The sequence below is a fragment of the Cynoglossus semilaevis genome, chromosome 8 (assembly GCF_000523025.1).
Source record: "Cynoglossus semilaevis isolate Cse_v1.0 chromosome 8, Cse_v1.0, whole genome shotgun sequence".
Classification (NCBI taxonomy): Eukaryota; Metazoa; Chordata; class Actinopteri; order Pleuronectiformes; family Cynoglossidae; genus Cynoglossus; species Cynoglossus semilaevis.
Genome location: NC_024314.1, coordinates 15,547,345 through 15,571,359, shown reverse-complemented (window position 1 = coordinate 15,571,359; position 24,015 = coordinate 15,547,345). Strand labels below are relative to the sequence as shown.

The 24,015-nt window shown below is 38.7% G+C and overlaps 3 protein-coding genes across 3 annotated transcripts; all 3 read left to right on the top strand.

Annotated features, from left to right (window-relative positions):
* Positions 1-1,124: 1,124 nt before the first annotated feature.
* On the top strand, positions 1,125-8,505 carry LOC103382433 (zinc finger protein AEBP2-like). Its single transcript, XM_008315233.3, has 8 exons — positions 1,125-1,976; positions 3,335-3,569; positions 4,402-4,509; positions 5,302-5,488; positions 5,597-5,721; positions 6,709-6,776; positions 7,116-7,229; positions 8,054-8,505. Exons 1-8 carry the CDS (start codon positions 1,465-1,467, stop codon positions 8,064-8,066), a joined length of 1,362 nt encoding a protein of 453 aa, XP_008313455.1. The 5' UTR covers positions 1,125-1,464; the 3' UTR covers positions 8,067-8,505.
* Positions 8,506-9,255: 750 nt separating this feature from the next.
* Positions 9,256-12,851, top strand: ndufa5 (NADH:ubiquinone oxidoreductase subunit A5). Its single transcript, XM_008315230.3, has 5 exons — positions 9,256-9,349; positions 11,046-11,090; positions 11,249-11,365; positions 11,444-11,509; positions 12,682-12,851. Exons 1-5 carry the CDS (start codon positions 9,329-9,331, stop codon positions 12,781-12,783), a joined length of 351 nt encoding a protein of 116 aa, XP_008313452.1. The 5' UTR covers positions 9,256-9,328; the 3' UTR covers positions 12,784-12,851.
* A 1,738-nt stretch (positions 12,852-14,589) lies between these two features.
* On the top strand, positions 14,590-20,037 carry sult4a1 (sulfotransferase family 4A, member 1). The gene is made up of 7 exons (XM_008315229.3): positions 14,590-15,087; positions 16,110-16,240; positions 16,679-16,759; positions 16,957-17,083; positions 17,628-17,722; positions 17,907-18,045; positions 18,333-20,037. The coding sequence occupies exons 1-7, from the start codon at positions 14,919-14,921 to the stop codon at positions 18,443-18,445; spliced, it is 855 nt and encodes a 284-aa protein (XP_008313451.1). The 5' UTR covers positions 14,590-14,918; the 3' UTR covers positions 18,446-20,037.
* Positions 20,038-24,015: the final 3,978 nt, after the last annotated feature.

Sequence of the window (24,015 nt, the reverse complement as noted above, 5' to 3'; positions counted from 1 at the left end):
TACAGCAATGTATATAGAAGCAGTGCCAGTGGTCAAAGTGCCAAAACCAAACACATGCAGTAGTTTCTACTTCATCAGAAGTAATCGTCGATGGTCTTTGCTTTTCTGTTGAAGGTTTTTATTTTTATTTTGACAGACCAGCAATGCCCTTATTGCGCTATTCTGTTGTCCATTGTGCAATTGGTTATACATATAAGTAAATACATAGTATCTTAACAGACTTCTGTTTTGACTTTGACAAGGTGCTACTTTGCGCTGCTGCTTTACTCCTCGTTTTCCTTTAGAAATGTTTATTTTGCAGAGAATGAACAATCTTTCTCGCTTCTATCACGATCTCTTCTTGTCTGCTTTTCTGTCCAAACACAGAGGAGCAGTTTTAAAGAGAAGGAAAAAAGAAATGTAAAAAGTGTAATAAATGGATAGAATAAGATAATTTATATACACACTGAAAATAAGAGTGAATATTATTAATATAAAAATGTTATAATATTAATAGGGTCAATATGAAAAAGAAGTTCATAACCATCTGTTTTATAACATGTGAAATAAATGTTGATGTTTTTTAAAAATATGCCTGTAGTTCTTGTTTTATTGTCTGCACCAGTTTAATATTTTCTTGCCCATTTTCTGTGTTTGGCTCTAATGTGACATATTACTCATAATATTTAATGTTGTATGTTATTGTCAATATATGACATACATTATATGTCAATGTTATTGTGAGTCAAAGGTAATGGACACAAAAATGTGAGCAATGATTTTTTTTTTAAAAAAACTTAAAAATAGGGTAAAGCTATAAATACCACCGAATTTGAATGTCAAATTGTTTAACCCTATGTAACTACAATAGTCATACTTTACTTTGAGCCTTTTTTAGCAGCGTTATTATATTTAGAAATGTTGAGACACTCGCTCAACGTTGTAAGTCCTTTGTCATATATCGTAACACTTCGTTTCACAAGGTAACCAAAACAGCAGTACTCAAATGTCTCCTCGTGTGTTTTAATATTTTCAGCACTTTTCAGCATGGGTCGTTTTCTGTTTGTCAGAACACGTGGAGCTGAGAGGTTACAATGCCAAAGATCGTCTATGTCCGTGAGGATGACTTGATAGTGTGGCAGTTAGGAAGCTATACTGTGTAGCAGAAAAATAGGACCGCGTAACTATTGTATGGCCTTAAACGTTGTAAGCCAATAAGTGGGAGTAATAGTCGTTAATGACCTTAAAATGTAGCAAGGGTTGGTATTGGTACAAACGCTGAGCTTTGCAAACAAGACTCCGAAGCAATTTCGGATGAGAGCGAGATGTTTCCTCCACACACCAGCTTCAACGACTCCGGGCTTCGACGTCACGTAAATTATCCTCTGTGTAGTATACTTGAAACAGAGCGTGAGTGGAGAGAGTGGGTTGACCAGTTGGTTTATTTCGAGAATATCACAAGAAACCGAATCGTTTTACTTTTTAATGGCTCACGACATACGCGACGAGACCGAGCAGAGGTCCAACTTAAAGCCAGAAAGAAACGGTGGCAGTGAAACCACAGAAAGAGAGTCGGAGGAACAGGCCGTGTCGGACCCAAAACAGGAACCGGGCGACGAGATAGTTGGAATGAACGTGAGAGGTGCTACTGGTTCGTTCACGGAGCACTGTTTAGATTCGCTCCCCGTCCCGGGTTCTGATAAAGAAGCCGGTATTCTGATGAGGAACCAACATATCGACGAAGCCGGCGATGAACTCTCTGAAGCTGGTAAAAGTCCTGTTCAGGGGAGTTTGGCGAGCAGTGTCGACAGTACGCAAGAGGGCTCTCGGGTGCTGAAACAGGAACAAAGGAAGGGAGAGAACGTGCCCTCTCCCTCACCATCTGCCGGGTGCACAAAGACAGCGGAGAGAGCGACCCACGGCACCAAGAGACGGGCCAGCCAGGAGGTAACTTCGTCGGATGGAGAGCCGCTGAGCCGCATGGATTCAGAGGACAGGTCTGTTAGAGCTGTGATTAGGCCTACAACGGTGTCCGCACGAGCACGGAGGTGCTTCCAGGTCTGAAACACGTTCCCGGTGTGTTAGAATATAACCAGCTTTAAAACGGATGAACGGTCTTATTATTATATTTTTTTTTTTTTTGAAAAAGTAAATTAATTAAGTTATGAAACTACATTAGACATTGTTTTGAAAAAGTAAATTAATTAAGTTATAATACTACATTAGGCATTTTGAAATTTGAAATGTAATTCTTATATCCAAAGATGTGTCTTTAGAAATCTAAAGGAATAGAAGTTTTCTTCTCTAAGTTAATAATAATAATAGTTAATAATAATAGTTAATAATAATAGTTAGTAAGACAACGTTATTGATAATTCAAGTCCATTTTGGGATATATCTGAAATTGCAAAAAAAATCGTTTAATTTGAAAAGTTTTCTAATGAAAATTAAATAAAAATAATAAAAAATTTAAGGGATATATGTTTAAATTATATTAACAAAAGGCTCTAATGTGTTTTACAATTACAGAATATTTAATAAATGTTATATACAAAAAAATCCTCAATAAAGACAGTTAGAAAAGATCCATAAACGGAGCAAGCTTTTTGGCATTTGGTGGAGTTGTTGTTGGGTAAACTTCAAACATGCAAAAAAATAAATAGATAAATAAAACTACCGGCAGATCATAATATAAGCGTCTTGTTCACTAAGGAAACTAAACAATAACATTTACTCCAGAACTTGAGTTTTATTTTATTAGCTCTGTTGTCAACATAGTCTACAAGTTTACCAACTCACTATATGTAATATGGGATTGTAAACAAATTGGTTGATAAGTGCAACAGCATGATATATATGTGTGTCTGTGTATGTACGATAAACATGATATAAATATATATGTGTGTATATATGTATATTCATATATACATATATTTATGTATGTATATATATATGTTTTGTATATATGTGCATGTATGAATATATATGTACATATGTACACATGTATACATAAACACACACAGATATATATATATACATATACATTGCTACATGACAATTTGAGTGTTTGTGGGCCACATTAATTGCTCTTGCGAGCCAGATTTGGCCTGCAGTCCTTGAGTTAGAAACATTCCCAATGCATCGTCATACTGCACACTAGAATGAGTTAGAAACATTCCCAATGCATCGTGCATCGTCATACTGCACACTTGACATTTATAGTTTCTGCCAGGCTCCTCATCAAACCTTGGTCCTCGTGTAAAGTTTTATCAAGGAAGGGTCGTCGTGTTTACTTTTTGATCTGTCGTCTTCAGGTCAAGTGTCACGTCTTACGATGTTCTACCTCTGTTTGCAGTATCAGCAGCACCCTGGTAGACATGGAAAGCATGGCATCGAGCGGTCGCTCGACTCCAGCCATGCTAAACTGCAGTGGGACGGCTCTGTCCAGCAGCAGCAGCAGCTCCATACCGGTGTGTGGCAAGTCTCTGAGCTACAAATGCTGCTGGGATCACTGCCAGATGCTGTTCCCGAGCAGCCCAGACCTGGCTGAACATATCAGGGCAACACATGTGGACGGTCAGCGTGGAGGGGTAAGTGCAACACTAACTATTTGATTACTAAGTGATCATGACTATTGGCTAAGTCGATATCAGCGTAAGCCGATCTGTGGTGAAGAAAGTGTTGACTCCAGCCGCTGGAGACATCGACTTGTGCCAATCACATGAAGATGTTTCACCTCTCACAGCCAAGATGGTTACTCAGCTTGTTTTCTTATTTCCGTTTTTTATTGATCTGTGCTGCGGACATTTGTACTCGTAGCCATGTGAACTCATCTCTGAGTGCATGAGTATTTAAACTTCTTAACTTGCACTATAAAAAAAATCCCAATATAAAAATAATTTACCTCGCAACTAGGGGTGGCTCGATCAGATACTCAGGATCGGTATCGGTCCGATATTGGTCCAAATTTCAGCATAGAACATTGGGAAAAAAACAACACGAGGTGATGGATCGGATTAGCTATATCGTCGGATCTGTCACCTGAGCCTAAATGCTCAACTTAACTTTGCACGACACTACTGCCTCAGCATTGACACCCCCATGGTATACTGGAGTCGAAAGGATGATATCGGATGTACAGTATATCGGTATCATCAGATGCTCCAGTATCGGTATAAGTTGTATTGAGCCATCACTATTCACAACAGCAAACATTTACATTAATATTGCAGCATTCTTGCTCCGTCAGCTAACTCCAAACTTGAGTTTGCTACTCTACGCTAGCTATGATTTTTGAAGTAGGGAATGATTCACTCCAATTGTTCCTATTTGTTTGGTGTCATATTTTTTTTTAGCATATAGCATGATTTTTTTTTATGTTTCCCATGATACTATGCTAATGTGGATGTGTATGTCCAACAGGTGTTTGTGTGTCTGTGGAAGGGCTGTAAAGTGTACAACACACCATCAACCAGTCAGAGCTGGCTGCAGAGACACATGCTAACCCACAGCGGAGATAAGCCATTCAAGGTAATACCGCAGACAGGTTTCAGTAGTCCATTATCCAGTGATAGTAGATAGGCTCATCTCTAATCCTGGAACTGTTTGCTCCTTTCACATCACATTTATTTTATTTGTTATGGTAATTTCTGCGGGTCCTTCCCTAAGCAAGTGAACAGGTGGTAGTGGTTAGTCGGTTTAATTATATTGAGTGGTCTCAATCTGGCGTGGGCGGACGGCCACTGCTGGCACTGCTCTTGGTTTCAAGGGCAACATCAATGTTCGAGGTTAATTACAAAAAAAAGATATATTGATATACAGTATATGTATTATATTACAGTATATTGCAAACAACTAGTACCAATCTCTTTTCTCTCATTCTTGAATGGCCAACTACAGCATCTAATAATTGTTTGAAAAATTCAATAAATGTAATTGTTTGTTGGTACCAAATTGGTATCAGAGATTCAGGGAAAAAAGCTTGAAAGAATCTTGGAAAGACACTAAATCAGTGGTCACCAACCTTTATACCAAGGACCAGTTGGCCTTTCAGACTTTATTCTGTTAGTATCAGAATCTGAGTGAACTGTTGTTTTGAAACATTGCCAGATTATCTTTGAATGTAAAAAGGAAAGTGATGTGACTGGATTCTTACTGAATGAAGTAAATTAGTAAAACTGAAGTACATTTTTTCACTGTGTCCTACTGCGATACAGTACAAAATGACGTACGGATCGGATCGGGAACCTCTGCACTAAATCATTGTTGGATGCCCCAGTTCTGGCAATATGAAATCAAATCATCTCCTCTCTGTTGCTGCAGTGTGTCGTGGGGGGATGCAACGCCACATTCGCCTCACAGGGTGGGCTCGCCCGTCACGTCCCCACCCATTTCAGCTCACAGGGCTCGTCCAAATTATCCAGTCAAAACAAACCAAAGGAGGAGTCTCCGTCCAAGGCGGGCCTCAACAAGAGAAGAAAACTGAAGAACAAACAACGGCGCTCACTGCGTAAGACTATCACCTTCATAAACACAACAACAGCAGTGTAATGTGTAAAGTGTGGGATCATCAGTTCTCACACACACACACACACACGTCACGTTGTTCTTCCTTTAGCCAGACCTCATGACTTCTTTGATGCTCAGACCATGGACGCCATCCGTCATCGAGCCATCTGCCTGAACCTGGTCACACACATTGAGAGCTTGGGCAACGGACACAGCGTCGTCTTTCACAGCACGGTGAGCTCACACACACACACACACACCTGAGTGTATTCATACATGTACATAAATACAACACAAGTACTGCTTCGATTTATACGTTGGCTTATAATTAATTGGTTACATGAATTTTGTAATTCAGATGCAGCATGTGTGGTCAGCTGTGAAGTACGGTCCAATTACATGACACAGTGTTACGGTGTAATATAAATGCAAATTGTATTCACGATGCAAATCAGTGGGATTAAATGTGATTTTCATGCATATGATGCATAGATGTTTGACTGATTATTCGCAAAGCCCATGTAATTTGTAGCAAATTGGATATTTAGTTATGAGGTAGTGATATTAATTATAGTAAGGAAAGAAAACCCCTGTGTAAATGGATAGTGTTTAACCAGTGGTGTACCGTGTATTTCTCACCTAGGCCTTCAGTGGTGTTGTGGCCATAGAAACCATCAATATTATACAGTATTATAGTATTACGATGCTAGACAACTCATGTAGCCATTATAACGCCATTACTAAATCGTCCATGCTAGTGCTGAGTCCAGTCCAGTCATATTTATGGCTTAGGTTTTAATTCGCTTCAGACTGAGAATGTCCGCTCAACAGTGGAAGTCGCTAAATGTAGTTTGCTAGGTTTGAGCGTTTGCGTTCTCTGATCATCCAGTCTAATCACTCTAATCCTGATACAACATTATTGACACCTGCTAGAAGGCCTCTGTGTTGCTAACTCTAAATCTAATTGGGTAATGTAACAATCTCACTGACATTCATTGTAGGCTCCCAGTGGCAGCACTACTGATTCTGAAGGCCTTAGGGCAGATTTCTTTCAACCTGGCAACACATGACGTGAAATATGATTGTATAAAAAAAATTCTTGAGTATACGTGACTGGAAGCAGCTCAACCAAGAGAAATGCTGAGAATGAGAATACTGCTCAGTAATTTTTTTAAACTGCCTGTCATAGAGCTTGTGGACTTGTTTTTTTTATTTATTTAGGTAATAGCCAAGAGAAAAGAGGACTCAGGCAAAGTAAAGGTTCTTCTGCACTGGACACCTGAAGACATGTAAGACTTACTGCTTTCCTTTTTTATCTTAAAGCAGTGTCTACGTCCTGTTTTAATAATTTGCCTGATATATCCTAGATTATGATGTTACCACTGTGTTAGCATAGCTGAGTGACAGAGGTACAGTATGTGATTTCTGACTTAAGGTGAAAATCGAGATACGTTGTGCCGTAGGAACCTAACTCCAAAGTAAGCTGATGAATTTGCAAAGCGCACTTCGTCAAAATAATTGTGACAAATCCCAGGGTTTTTTATAACAACTATTTTTGTCATCAGATTATTGGGGGTTTTTTTGTTTGTTTATTTTTTATTAAATGTTTTGACTGTGAATCTCCACAGACTGCCTGATGTGTGGGTGAATGAGAGTGACCGGCCGCAGCAGAAGACGAAGGTAGTTCATCTGTCAAAGCTTCCCACAGACACTGCTGTTCTGCTCGACCCCAGCATTTACAGGTGCGTGATGTTTGAGTGTGTGTGTGTGTGTGTGTAAGTTTACTGGCATCATTTACAACCATTCAGTTGTTGTCGATAAACAGCGCAAACAAGAAAAACATAAATGGCTCCACACAACCAGTTTGGCAGGTGGTTTGTCAAAGATCAGCACAGGTTGATTATTTTAGCGACTACTGCCGTATCATAATTATTTTACCACATAGGAGCAGTTGTCTGACTTCACTGATCAATAAACAACACACTATTAATTTAGGCGACAATGCTGTTGTTTCCAAAGTCACAAAATCTCTGGATTTTTCTATACTCCAGCAGCTAATGCTAATAAAGAAATGTTGTCTCAGAAAAACAAATACATGAACTTCAGCAGTTTCAAATGTTAATCTCAATGGATGCATAGAGTTATCAAACATTTTAGGTTTTAAAATAAAAAAAAGGTCCACATCCCTTTGGTTGATTAAAGGGGGGGGGGGGGCTCGGGGGCCATAAAATAAAAACCCCTAGTTATATAATTGTTTTTCAACCTTGGGGTCATGGCCCCACATAGGGTCACCCAGAATTTTAATTAGGGTCGCCTGGAATTTCTAGTAACTGATAAAAAAAAATGTTTCTACTTAATAAAAAAATTAAAGTATGATCATAAATGAATTAAAATCTAATTCTTAAAAGAAAAAAGTTGATCTTTTTGGTGCCTGCTTTTAGTGACTTAGCTTACCAGGGTCTCCCTGGTTTTCAGGATTACACAACATCATCTGTGTTTAACTCTCACCCGAAGCAAAAATAACTGTTTTGAAAAAAAAATCTAACCAAAACTCTTTCTTCCACAGGATGTTCTTTTAACAACGTTGAGGCAGCTTTGGGGGCGTCTTTCTGCTGAGCACACCATGGAAAGGTGTCCACATCTTTAACCACACCTCTCTCGCTCTCCAGCCTGAAAATTCTGGAGGTGTGGTTAAGTGCTTAGTTATATTTTTAAGTAATGACAGTTCACTGACCACTAGAAGGAGATGTTGCTACATTTAGGTAACACAACTAGACTGACAACATACTTATGTGTTTACTGTAGTGAAATAGAAATAGTTAGAATAAAGCAGCCTGTAAATACTTGAGATTTGTAATATATTTTTTTACTTACACTTTTTTTACTTCTTTGTAGATATGTTATTTTGTCTCACCTGACAATTTTAAATAGATGTTTAAAACAGATGTAGATGTAAAGTATTGCAGGATTGCAAATAGCTTTGCTCTGTTATTTTGTTAATAAACTTTTCCAATCAAACTTTCTTTGTGTCACTTTGAACCCTGTTCACCCTCAGTATTACAAATTAATCACTCTTAGAGTACAGTGCAGTACACGTTACTTATACACAAGTTAAAATGTTTCTGCTCATTAAATACTCTTGGCCTGTGTGCAACTATTTCTCAGTGCTGCCCATGCGTAAGCAGGCGTGTGCTAATGTCTCTGCCGACTGACATGTGTTAGCAGTAGCACTAGCACTTTTCTAGTGGCAAATTAAAACCCAAATCCCAAGAGCAACTGATAAAACCTCTGCTTATGATTATACAGTGCATTATTATATTTAATGCAGTCTGCAGAGATTTATGGGGATACTGCTTTTGAGACTGTGCACAGCTTCAGAAAAACCTTCTAAAAGGCTGTTATTGGCCCAAAATACATCCTCTTTAAATTTAAATGACAATTGCATAGGTCTTTAGGTTCAAGTTTTCTGATTTCTAAATATTCCATTGTATACAGCAACATCTTAATTGTAAATATATAGAGAGAACTTAAGTTTGACAGTGATATTAATAAACGAAAAGGATGCAAATATATTTAATTCCACTTTCTGGAGATCAGTATATCTAAAAGCCTGGGGGGAAACGTAACAAAATAAAGAAAAAGACGACAGCAACACTTAGTCGTATTTATTCGTTATATTTACATTTAAATACAATGTTACATAAAACAAAATATAAACATTTGGTTTTGAGACTGCAGGAGTTTTAAAAAATATTTTAATTGGTTTATCAACAGCCATGTGTGACGTATTATTTGTTTGCCGGAAGTGGCAAACGTAAGCGTTTCCGGAAGCGAGTCGAGTATGGCAGGAGTATTAAAGAAGGTATGATTAGAGGTCATATGCTGTGTTTGTTTCATACATTTGCACACTTTAAGTTATAAATGAGAAATTAAAAAAACAACAACTAGTTTTCATACTAAACTGCTGCAACTGTGTGTCGGCGGACACCTTGTCTTCTGTCCTCGGTTTGTTAGCGCAAATAGCAATAGCAAAGGCTAACACAAACAAAGGCAGTAAGAGAGAGGTTAAAATATTACATCTGTTATACTGAGGATGAGGGAAATGTCACATGGATATTACATTATTTATTAGAAATAGAACATATTAAAATTGTTGATTACCATATATGACTTTTAGCAGACAGTCCGCTCGATCTGTTTGACTTGGGTTGACAATCAATAAGGATTTGGTGTATGTTTGATGCAAGTCTGGGCTGAATATTTGCAAATAAAGAATGGGATTGCTAAGATATGTCTTTCAGAAAAAGTACTTTAGCATTTTGTGCACATTAATTTAGAATCATTCTCTGTGGGCAAGCTGGAACTAAAGGTACATTGCTACACATTAAACATAGTGATAATATCACCTGTTTGGTTTAAAGGCATGTTATTCACAGAGGCAGCCCCAAGGTCACATTCAGCGTGAGATTAATGTTAAATTTATAGATAAAATACTGTGAACCCATGAAAGGCATGTTATTCACAGAGGCAGCCCTAAGGTCACATTCAACGTGAGATTAATGTTAAACTCATAGATAAAATACTGTGAATCCATGACATCTATTACACTGTGATAGGTACACGGAATACAACTGCAGGGCTTTTATTTTGAAGGGAACATTTTGGTTTGTTCATAGATGGAACTTTATTTATTCATAATTTAAAAAAAACTTAAACTTATCTTTATTTGTCATTGTGACACAGCACAGCACAGCACACCATGCACAACGAAATTTGCCCTCTGCATTTAACCCATCACCAAAGTGAACAGTGGGCAGCCGTGGTCGGCGCCCGGGGAGCAGTGCTTGAGGACGATGCCATGCTCAGTGCATCTCAGTGGCAACCTGGCAGTTGGTGGATTCGAACCTGGGGCCTTCCAGACCAAAGTCCACCTCCTTCACCACTAGGCCACCACTGCCCCACAAATATAACACATAATATAGGCTCCATCAGCATTACAGCATCAAAACAGTAAAAACATATTAAAATACAAACATGAGTAGCAGCACACCGTCAATGAATATGGAAAACCTGAACAGTGGATGTTAGTAGATTGGTAGGTTAGTAGAAATAGATAGATACATTAGTGTTAGTAGCATTAGTAGACTAGTAGGTAATTATTGTTGCGGTGCTGTCGATTGTAATCTCAATTATTATTCATTATTATTATAAGTTAGCATAGCTCTGGTCACTTTGCTTCACTCACCTTCACTCGAATATGTCAGTGAATCTGTTTCACCAGCTTTGTAATCTCACACAGTTGTAAGAAACAGTAAGACATTCTCTGATTGGAAGTTTTTCCAAAGAAACCTTATTCAGACAGGTCGAGGATATCAGAGATTCGTCCTTTCTCTTATCGTTGCTCAAATACACAGTCGATACACACGTTAAGTACCATATCGATATCTAGCATGTCTTTGTGCTAAGTTTTTTGTCATTTTTCCATTTTAGTTCCATCATTTGTACAGGTCACAACTAAAAACAGTTGTGAAAGTTAATCTTCTGCTGCTCTTTTACAGACGACCGGTCTGGTGGGCCTTGCTGTGTGCCAGAACCCACATGAGGTAAATGCAAATGCATTTTAATTAACAAGAAAATATTCGTGGCATTGGTTCAGTTTCATGTTACATTTCGACCTTTGAGCACTGGTTGATTGTTCAAGGACTGCACATATTTGAAACTTTGTGTTTTATATTTTTATTCCTGTTTTTTATTCCTTCAGACTCTACATATTCTGTATTCAAAAACCTTGGCAACTCTGCAGCGGATGCCACAGGACGCTGCCTACAGAAAGTACACGGAGCCCCTGATCAATGAGCGCTTCAATCACGTCCAAACGGTCAGCAAGGGTCGCGTACGTGTATATAGGTGCATGTGCAACAGTGATTAAAATGAAAAAAAATGTCTCTCTCAACAGGAGCCAGATATTGAGAAGCTTGAGAAGAAACTGAACTGTGGTCAAATTGAAGAAATTGTTTTCCAGGTATGTCGTCACACACTCAGCTGCTCTGTTATTACAAATAAGAAATACAGGTTTAACATAAAGTCACGCTGTGTAGAAATGAGCAACACCTACTGGTGAAGCTACATTATAGGGTTACTTGACCATTACTGTCCAAACGACTAGAACAGGCATGGGCAAACTAAGGCCCGGGGCCGGATCCAGTTTGTTCATCTTTTTAATCTGGCCTGCCAAACCTTTCCAAATTATATAATCTGTTCATATTATCATTATACTTCCCTGCAATACCCACGTTTTCCCAACAGATGGCATAGAAAATGATAAAAGCATTTTAGCCTTTATGTTTGACTTTTACATGTCATTTATCTTAGTTCACACGAACCCTCCATCTATCTCCTCCTGACCTGGCCCCCCTGTTCAATTTTAGGACAGGTGTGGCCCACAAGTCAAAAAGGACTAGTAATTCATAAATGACAGAAATACAGAATATTTTAGTTTACAGTATTTTCTGTAAGACCATGTATAATTGTATAATCCATAGTCTCCTGTCCTTGGATTAAAATCAAAGGCTTATTTTGGGGTCATGATGGCCAAACATTGGGGCATTTTTTTTTGTACATTTTTTTGTAAAAGTCAGAGTGTAGTTAGCATCTCGCACATTGCTTCGCTTTTTTTTAAGGATGTCTCTGAAAATTGCACTTTTGCACCTCGGGTTAGTTTAATGAACCCTAGTCTTTCAGACAGGCTCTCTTGGGGGTTTTCACACTTGCCTCCAGGGCAGATCCAGTTTCCAAACCCACTTTTGAACCAGTTGGACCATAACAATAACAGGTCACTAAAGGTCACTGTATTTTGTTTCATGATACTTGATCGATATTTGTTCTGTCCAGCATATATATGTTTATATGCAATATTACAGGCACCACAATAAATTGAGTGTTTTTTAAACAACTTAGTTGTAGGAAAACTGTCAGCATTGTACAACGGTGTTACATAGGTCATGATGGCCAAACATTGGGGCATTCTCAAAAAGCATTGTACAATGGTGTTACATGCTTAACATCAGGTCACTAAAATTGGAACAGCGGGATCGACTTCAACATCATCTGTTTTTAACCTTCCTACCTGAGTGACTGTTATGTCGCTTAATGCTCTGTGTGTGTGTGTGTGTGTGTGTGTGTGTGTGATTGCAGGCAAAGTGTGAGCTGGCCCTCTCCAGAAAGATGTACCAATGGAAAGTCTGGGAGCCACTGATAGAGGAACCTCCTGCCAACCAGTGGAAGTGGCCAGTCTGAGTCTTCTTTTGTTGTGTAAAAAAATGTAAACATTTGACAAACTGATATCATTAAACTTATTATAAAAACTGCTGGTGTGGTTTGGTTCACTATAAGAGTGGAGGTACGCGAACTAGATGTTAGTGTCCCGATGATCGATACCCAGTAGCTAGCCTAATACGAGTTTAATGATAATCAGTAGACACATGGAGGATTTCTCCTAAAAAAGTTGGGGGTGTCCTCTGGATGGAAGATCTTCTCAGTTGTGGACCACGAAGTGTTTTGGCCTTTTATCCAAATACACCCTCAGGGTTAGGGCTTTTGGATTGCGACAGAGTAGTTGAGATTAGGACTAGGGGTTTAAATTGGGATAGAGAAATTGAGATCAGGGTTAGGGTTAAAATAGATGATAGATTACCCAGATGCAGTAAATAGATTCTAAATGTAATCTTCATGTATTTTGGTTCATTTTCATGCATTTAAACTCTATAATAAAGAAAGTCTTGGTGATTGTGATCCAAACCTATAAGACGGTATTATAACATAAACACTTAGGGAGAACCATATAAGGTAAATACAATTGGTTCATGGACCACAGTGTTTCACGGAGCATCTGGGCCTTTAGGTAACTGATTTCAAACAATGGAGAACCCATGATAATATATTTATATTAGGAACCAGAAATATGAAAGAAATAATATTTTGTGACAATGTAATATTTGGAAATAAGTCTCTTCTTTTTTATGTACCTGGAACACAGGAAAATGGCTCACACAGACTGTGTGTTTCCCTGTGGTTGATCAGTGTCATCACACTCACCTGTGTTTTCTGAGTCACTGCTCATTAGTCGTCACTCGTGGCACCTTGTGCCCTGGGTATATATACCTCTCTCCATCACTCACTCTTTGTTTGGTCGTTGGTCAGTGTGGTTCAGGGTTATGGCTGCAGCTCATGCTGGTTCTTGAGTTCTTGTCTGTGGTATTTTTGTGTTTTTTGTTTCTGCCTCGTCCTTGTATCCAGAAGTGAATGAATTTAAGTTTGACTTTTGTTTAGTAAACTCTTTACACATGATTGTCGCTGTCTCTCGAGGACTGCACTTTAGGTTCTGCCTGCTTCCTTGGAATTCTTAAATGTGATGCATTTAAGAAAAAAAAAAAAGTTCTATTTGTGCTTGAGTTCAGACTTGAGAGAGTTGAGATTTCACACTATTTTGTGGGAAAACCCATCAAATCCATGAGATGTCTTCAAAGCCACAGCATCAATTTGTCAAACCTATGTACATGCCAAACATCATGTGGACCTATGGAAAAATATGCACCTCTAACAAACCGATGTGCCCTACACAATGTTCTGTGTGGGTTGAGATGATGGAACATCCTAAGGACTGCCTTGCCTCTAACATGGAATCCATGTGTTGGCTCTAATGTCAGCCACATTATTCCATAGCCAAACACTTGTCCGGGTCCACACAGCTCTCACATTATAGCGTTTCTAACCTAATATGTTGAGGTGTAGTTGGTTCATCTCCTCAGTCCTAACTACTTCAACCATGCTTTCATGGCTGTGAGGGAGATCATGTTACGACGATTTGAAAGCATACCAAGAATGACATGTAGTGATGGTCAGACGACGCTTTCCGAAGCACTGAAGCTTTCGTCTTTGGGGAAAATCTGATGGCCTAAAGTACCTTGGCTCTACAACTTCAAAATGGAAACTTTATTGTGCTTAAGTGCACTAGAGCACTATATATGTATATATAGTGTGTGTCTGTGTTATTTATTTTATTTTTTTTTATTTATTTTCCTCTGGGTGTGGGCACCGCGGCCAAAAAGGTTCGAGAACCGCTTAGTTTGTCTTTTTTTAAACAGTCCCACTGCTGGTCGGTAGAGGGTGTTAGAGATGCCTCTCTCTGTGGTAGATGGGGAAACCTCCTCGCCCTCCTTAAGTGGTCCTGATGCTGTGTATGCGCATGACGTCATCTATTTTCCTCGCGACATGCTGTATGACTCAACTGGCCTTCCTAGCGCACAGCATCAGCCTCCAGCTGACAGAGCGGTGTTGTTTTCATCACTTTAAAGCAAAGAAACCGACCGCCTGTGCCTGTGCGCGTCCTTCTCCCTCGTCCACATTTGCGTTACCTGCCGTTTCGTTTTAGCATGGCTGAAAGCGAGGCAGAGACGCCGAGCACTCCGATTGAATTTGAGAGCAAATACTTCGAGTTCGATGGAGTGCGGCTGCCGCCCTTCTGCAGAGGGAAGATGGAGGAGATCGCCACTTTCTCTCTCAGAAATAGCGACGTGTGGATCGTCACATATCCAAAATCAGGTACAGACGCTCCTGCTGTAGGTCGTGGACCACGTAAATGAACACAGGCGTGTACAGTAAGCAGTACGCCTTCAGCCGTGTACAGTAAGCAGTACGCCTTCAGCCGTGTACTACCGTTCTTACATACTGTATCTTACAGGTCAACGGCATCTCTTTGGTTTATTGGACCAAGTCTGCGTTATTTAGTTGTTTAGTCCTACCTTAAAATCTGTCATCAGGCTTTTTTGGGCCTAATGAAAACACAGTATAAGCAGCCAAATAGTATTAATATAAAAAATGTGAATTACTCACCATGGATTTGTTATAAACACAAGGAAGTTTTGTATTTGACCACTGTATATAAATCATTGTTTCCCAAAGACTGGGTCGTGACCCTCAGGTGGGTCGCAAGATGGGGTTTTTTTGAGGGGGAGGGGAGTACGTTTGATACTCCCTCCTTGGTTTTTCCTAACTTAAGCAAAAGCCATTTAAATGTGAGGACATTTTTTGTGTGAAGTCCCATAAGGATGAGTGACAAAGCACAAGTGGCTTTGGTTCATTTTGTGCAAACCCTTCATATCTGTCTTATAAATAAAATGTCAATACTAGTTTAATTCAGTCCATGATTTAATTTTTTTTATTGTAATTCCAATTGTGGATGGTTTCATACATTGTCTATATTCAACAAAAAATACTTTTACTAAAACATTTTAGTTTATTTTGTGTTGGACATGGATTTTAACATGACTTTGAGATCGCTGATTTAGTGAAACTGAAAAAAAGTTTGGGTAACACTGATTTAAACACAAAAAATGAATAAAGAAATTAAAGCTTCAGAAGTACGTTTGATACTCCCTCCTTGGTTTTGTACTAACTTGAGCAAAAGTCAATTAAATGTGAGGGCATTTTGGGAAGTCCTATAAGGATCAGTGACATTGAGATCGCTGATTTAGTGAAACCTATTTGGATGAGGCAGGTCATAAGTTCATTCTAACACAACATACCTCCTTCTAATTCTCTAACTTTTGTCTTCACTCCTGAAGGCACCAGTCTACTGCAGGAGGTTGTGTACTTAGTAAGCCAGGGAGCAGATCCAGATGAGATTTCCCTAATGAACATTGATGAGCAGCTGCCTGTTTTGGAGTATCCCCAACCTGGCCTCGATATTATAAAGGTACAGAATCATCATTATTAAGGATGTCCGATATTCTCCAAACGCATAATTTCCGATTGGCCTGGTAATGTTTATTCATTTATTTGTACAAACCACTGTGTGAGTTGTTGGCACCAGCATTCTGCATACAATCGCCTGATCATTAAAATTAATTAAATGAGCTGCAATGCTGCCATCTAGTGACTTTCACTTTATATACAGCCGTTTATCCCCAAAACTATTTTTAGGGCACACGTCATTTGGCGAAACCCAGGCACTGTGTTATCGGGTTTACATTGTCGGAGAAAAAAACGATAACGATTCTTACATAACTATGCTAATTGGCCGATATAATCGGACATTCCTAATAATTATCATTATCTGTTATACGATGGTTTTCAATGTTAGGAAAATGTGTTGATACATTTTTAACTGCACTTGCCTTGTCCACCCAAACAGGAGCTAACGTCTCCTCGTCTGATCAAAAGCCATCTCCCCTATCAATTCCTCCCTACAGCAATGCACAATGGGGAAGCTAAGGTAAGCGGCACAAGTCCAGTACTCAAGAGCAGTATTTTGAAAATAGTACTCAAGATGAAGAAGACAACAAATCTATTACAAAAATGAACTTCTGTCATTAATCGAGTTTCTTTGTAAACACATTCCAAATACTCTTACAAATAACCACGTTGATTGTAATTCAACTCCCTGGTACTTCAGTTGTGGATTTCTTCCAGGTTATCTATATGGCTCGTAACCCTAAGGACCTGGTGGTGTCCTATTACCAGTTCCATCGATCTCTCAGGACCATGAGCTATCGTGGAACTTTTCAGGAATTCTGTCGACGCTTCATGAACGACAAGTGTAAGCATTAAGCTTATCAGTTGAATGGAGCGGTGTACTGCGAAGTGAGTTTAGGGTTAGCGCTGGTTAAGTTGAGTCTAAAGCCAGTCTTTGGTGTACTACACAGGTGGTTCTCTTTTAATCGAACTAGATCAAGTTTCAGCTTTAAATCATCTATAATGTATTTATTGTCATTGTACAGAGAGCGTAGATTTGCTGGTTCATTCTAAAATGGGTAAAAAAACCAAACATTGTTACTAACACTAAGCAGTAAAATATTTAAAAAGAATACAGACATCATTCGAAAAGGGTCTGGTTAATATATAAAAGTTTTCCAATTTTGATCTTTCATAAATTTAAACACTAAGGTCATAATATGTTATTAAGCAATGCTTTGGTGTGAACGCCTGATTGGGGGCTTTAGGTTTTCTTAAACGACCATGAACACAAAGCCTGGGTATGTTGAGCCTCCTTCGCAGTACAGGCCTCAGGACTCCTGACCTGGTCTCATCATTGTAACATATTAGCTTATCCACTAGCTTGATTCTCTCTCTGTTTGCTACAGTGGGTTATGGATCCTGGTTTGAACACGTGCAGGGGTTTTGGGAGCACCGAGTTGACTCCAACGTTCTCTTCTTGAAGTATGAAGACATGTACAAGGTAATGTCATCACTTTGGTCGTGGTCTGCTGATCCAAATACAGCAGTCTGTCTCCCGACCAACTGACCTTTAGATGTCGTTTTTATTTGTTTGAAATTGTTAATTTCATTAATCACTGGGTAGCTGTGTGATTAATCACGATTGGTCATGATTCTGAATGTTCTGTTGTCCCTGCTGTTCGCAGGATCTGGGGACAATGGTGGAACAGCTAGCCCACTTTCTGGGAGTGTCCTGTGATAAGGCTCAGCTGGAGTCTATGGTGGAGAGCTGCAACCAGCTCATCGAGCAGTGCTGTAAATCGGAAGCGTTATCGATCTGCAGGGGTCAGTGAAAGGATGTTCTAGTCTCTTTTTTGTAAGGAGACAATGTCAAAAAGGCAGTTTGTCAAAAAAATTCAATTTTTGTTAATTTTTGTTAATTTCAGTTAGGCATTTCTGCTACTTTTGGTGGTTTGAGCCCACCCAGGGTCTATATCCAGGTTGCTTTAGCTTTAACTTCCCATCTTTATCTTTAAACAAATACTTTAAAGATTAATTATAGTCACTGTTAGTAAATGCCTTAAAGTAAGGCCAACGTTTAATTGCTGTTTATCTGTGTGTTGTTCTTGCAGGTCGGGTTGGTCTTTGGAAGGATGTGTTCACGGTGTCTATGAATGAGAAATTTGACCTGGTGTATAAACAAAAGATGTTCAAATCTGACCTGACCTTTGACTTCTGTCTTTGAAAGGCCCTTGACCTGAACATGGGCCACTTCACTGCTGTTGACAACTGCACATGTTGTACTGTACATTCAAATCACTGCTAATTTTTAGGTCAGGTCTTCAGATGACACTGCGAGACTCCTTCCTCCCTGAATCCTGTCAATAGCACTCCACACTTTTTCAAGTAACTTCAATGACTCTGTTGATAGCCTAACTATACCCTGTGTGCTCCTACCTCTGCTGATTTTCACACCGCTGCCTGTGTTTGTATCTACTGTGTGTAGTAGCAGTTTTTGAAGGCTGATGGCAGTACCATTCTTCTGAGGTTCTTGTTAAATATATAGTATATTTATATGAATATCTACATTAAATGGTATTAATGATGCAATACTGCAACTTGACGGTACTTAAATGGTACAGACTAAAGCCCTGCATTGGGACTGGGATCCAGTGGGTTCCACAGGACCCGACTCAAATTTAGGGGTTGTTCACGTGCAGCCAGCGGGACTGGGCGCTAAAAAGTAGATTGACATAAAAGACAAAAAAGTAAAGGGATATGACTGGATTCTTTTTGAATTAAGTAAATTAGTACTGAAGTACAAGTGTCTCATTACGGCCCGGGACCAAATGACCTACGGACTGGCACCGGTCCCTGGACCGGGGGTTGGGACCCCTGCTATTGAGGGTCCAATGAACATTCATGTAGTTAGAACATTCAAACTCCATGCAGAAAGACTGAGAAATTTTAAAACCCTGAGAGTTTTCTTTAGTTTTATAAGCTATGATTGTTCATAATAATCTCACATTTCCTAAATCATTTATAGATTTTATATATTAATATTCACACATTGACTCGGTTTACATGTTGATGGCTGAGATATTTCTTAGATTTCTTTTTCCTTTTCTGCATTTATAAGAAATGTGTGTACACTATAACATCAAAAAGTGTATCCGGACAGGACACGATTGGACACAAATATTGCAAAAGTGGAGAGGACTGAGAGAAGTCAGAAATTCCACAAGGGGAGAATTAAAAAAAACTAGTCCCACGCAGGGCTCTAGTACTTCACACTGTACTTCAGATAGACTGCAGATTTATACTAAATATCCTTTGAGTAGGATTCAGAAGGGTTTGAATGAAATAAAAAACATGTATGTTTTGTTCACATTGCTTATACTGTACAGTCTCTCACTCTTTTGCTTTAGAACACGCCACGCGATGTGAGATTGCCTTTGCAACAGCAACAGTTTATCAGTCAAAAGTGGAAGGCTTCCACACAAGCTTTTTTTTGTTATTACCTGAAAGAGTTGTTGGGTTTTTATTTATATATTATTATATTTTATTTATATATCACAAATAATTACATAATTCTTTTTACTAGGGGTGTCAATATTACAATATAGGGACGATATCTGATATGCTGATATTGTCCAAACTTCCGATATCAACCAAAACCGATATAGGCCTGGTAATATTTGTGTATTTCTCTGCACAAACTACTGTATGAGTTGCTGACATCAGCATTCTGCCTACAATCCCGTGATTATTAAAAATCGATTAATTAAATGAGCTGCAATGCTGCCATCTAGTGACTTTCACTTTTATATACATTATCGAGGATAAACTTTTCTTATTTTCTTATTTTATTTATTTATAAGAATATACCTATTCTTACATATATTACATAATTATGTTAATATCGAGCCATGATATCGGTCGGCCGATATTATCGGACATCCCTAATTATTATTATTATTATTATTAGACTAACAACCAACCAACCAACCGAACTAACATCTAATTTTAATATAACATTGGTGTGAAAGGCTAATCCTCAACCATCAAACCATAATCTTTTAACAGGGAATAGAGTTTCTTTCTTTCTTTCTTTCTTTGTTTTTTTTTTTTTCATTCATTTGCCTTGCAGGTTCATATTCTTGTCCTGTGGCTTTTTTGTTTTGCACACTTTACAAAAATGTTGGGCCTTGTAAAAACTAAATTAGTGGTGAGATGTGTAATAAAATCTGTACAAACATCTTGGTCTGTGTGTGTACCTTAATTGCCTGAAGGCAACCGTAATTTGCTGAAGGGAACATCGTATGTATTACACATTTGAATCCAATACAAGTGATGTTTTCGAACCTGTTAAAAGACAAAGATGAAGGTTAAGGCTACGACAGCTGTCGGTCACTGCTGGATCCACTAGATCTGCATAAGCACTGAAAAATAATATTTGAAACGTATCACACAGACTACTTCAAGATTACTGTTTATACACATTTAGTCGTATTACTCCTGCTTGTTGTAGTATCTTTCATAGCCACGAGAGGGCACCGTCTACACATGTAACTTTACGGTTTTGCTGCATTGTAAAATGACATGTCTAAACCTTCAACAGGAGCAGGAGACACATTATTATCATCTGCAAATTTACCACGTAAAAGGACACAGGTAAGATTTTCACATTAGCCTGGTTGAACTGGTACAGTTTGAGCAGTACCACTGACCACAGGGTACCCACATCCGCAGCCACCATCACTATCATCACTATCATCAGCCACAGGGGCTCATTTGACTGACAATTCTGCACATCCGTTCTGTTTCTCCTCTATAACGTTGGTGTATATTTGCAAACAACTTTGTCAAAAAACCCAAAACTTAGTCAATAATAATTAACTTATTTGACTGCACTCTGGGACAAAGCCAAAGGGTCAGTAGAGAATCAAGAATCTTTGTCACATCACATTGATGTGGAATTTTTTGCTGTAGATACAATTTTTCTTTCGTTTTTTTTTGTTAAAAGACAAAGATGAAGGTTAAGGCAGCTGTCGGTCACTACTAGATCCACTAGATCTGCATAAGCAAATAATATTTGAAACGTATCACACAGACTACTTCAAGATTACTGTTTATACACATTTAGTCTTATTACGCCTGCTTGTTGTAGTATCTTTCATAGCCACGAGAGGGCACCGTCTACACATGTAACTTTACGGTTTTGCTGCATTGTAAAATGACATGTCTAAACCTTCAACAGGAGCAGGAGACACATTATTATCATCTGCAAATTTACCACGTAAAAGGACACAGGTAAGATTTTCACATTAGCCTGGTTGAACTGGTACAGTTTGAGCAGTACCACTGACCACAGGGTACCCACATCCGCAGCCACCATCACTATCATCACTATCATCAGCCACAGGGGCTCATTTGACTGACAATTCTGCACATCCGTTCTGTTTCTCCTCTATAACGTTGGTGTATATTTGCAAACAACTTTGTCAAAAAACCCAAAACTTAGTCAATAATAATTAACTTATTTGACTGCACTCTGGGACAAAGCCAAAGGGTCAGTAGAGAATCAAGAATCTTTGTCACATCACATTGATGTGGAATTTTTTGCTGTAGATACAATTTTTCTTTCGTTTTTTTTTACACTGACAGCCATTAGAGGGCACTCTAGTCTTGTGTTCCAGTATCTGCTACTCCATTTTCGTTATTTTCATACTGAGCTGCTAGAGGGCTCTGGTGCCTCTTACGACTTACTGTATATATGTTTTTTTCTTCATTATACATTTTTTGGCCGGTGCAACTTATACTCCGGAAAATACGGTCCAGAAAATACAGTAACTGTACAGCAGTTACTAACGCTAAATTCTACTGCAAATTTTGAGTCGACTTTCGTGGGAATGAACATGTGTTTAATCCTCAATTCATTCTGATTCAGAGGCCTGTTTGTGGCATCTACAAATTGTCTCCCGCCACTGGAGAAACTACTTCAAGGAGAAAATCCATTTTTATTTTATTCAAATTTTGCTTTTGTAATATAGTGATTGCACTGTTTTATATATGATATTGCTTCACTTGGCCTTGGCCAAGTCTTTCATAGAAAGTACATTTGATTGAAAATTAGATTTAAATATACAATGAAACAAACCTGAAACAAAGGTTTAGAGCAGATACTATCAACAGTGTGTCAAAAAGGACCTGTCAGCTTGGAGGGGATCACTTTTGCCCACAGTGTGGTCAGGCTGTCTAAGACGAGAGAGAGTTAATTGCTTTTTAAAACAATAAGCCCTGAAGTGAAATCCATTTCAGAAGAGCAGTTCAACTTTTATGAAAAGTCTCTGGAGAACTGTGAGTGACAGGTTCATTTTAAGTAGCTTAATTGATTTAACAACTTCCTCTCTCACCTTCATACATTGGCTTATTTTTAATACTCCTGTTATGTCAATGTGTCAAGGAGAGATCAAGCCATGTGCTATATAAACTATACCATTATTTATAAACCTTATATCAGTTTTATGAAGGCACAAAACTATACTAGGATTTATACTTACTGATGAAATGAACTCATTATAATTCCTCAGTCCGTTCTGGTTCCGAGGCCTGTTTGTGGCATCAAGCAATTGTATCATTACATCAGTACAACCACTATTGATAGGACTTCACTCGCTGTCAGTCAAACCGTAGTTGGCCATCTCGCCATTTGAGCATCTAACGTTGCTCCTTGATAACAGACTAGATTAACATGCAGCTTTTGAAATCAGAGAATATCGGAGAATATCCCTCACGGACGACCACACTTTCTGTCCCGGCCGTTATGAGGGAGCAGGAACCCGGTGTCCATCCACAAGATTGGCTTCCTTCTCACTATTTGAGAAGTACTGTATTAAAGGAATACACGGTCACATTCCATCAGTGTTAACTTTATCTAAACAGGCAGTTTGAATATTAGCGATTGTTGTACGGAATAATTAAGTGAGAGACTTGCTTTCAGTAGGAAAGTCCTCCTTTATTACCAAATATACAGTTTGGCTCTACACATGCACACCCAGTGAACAGCACAGGGGCTAACAAGCACAAAACTAACAAGGCCCACGTTTTTTTTTTCCAACACAACCACACGGGGCAGTGCAGCCAAGGCTGCCATTCTGATCGCACTACATGAAGTATTTACTTTGTTAGCAAAAATTAGGTTTTTTTTCTTTAAGACTTAGACAAGCAGATAAGATACATACAGATCTACAGAAATAAAGAACACATATGTACAATCATCCTTCGCAAATAAAAGTGAAGAATATTTAGAGCCGTGTTTCCCGACATTTTTTGAGTCCTGATGCATACATTTACATTACAAAAATCCCATGGTGCACCATCAAATCAAAATGAAAAGAAACATGGAGATCCTCAACAGCTCGGAGTCTTTATCTTTATCTAGTTTTGGTATCCATCTGCTGCCACACAGTAGAAGAGCATTTAATTGTTCTGCCTTTCGCCTTCGCACAGTCAAACGACAGTGCGCACCCTCACTTCCTGCTCAGCTTTCATAACTGTATGTTAGTGTTCTTTATTTCAGTCATAATTCTGTCATTTTATGAAACCCACAGAATAGAATTTTCATGATTAGATCTGCTGCCTTAACACGAGTTTGGATCTCTCACACAGCGAGAGAAATCCATCTACATATATGTATATACTCAAAATTCACAATGAAGCATTAAGGAAGAGAAGACAAGAAATACAATTTACATAAATGGGGAAATAGTACTAAAGCTGAGGGTAAAAAGTTAGATTGTTGGATGGTCTTGA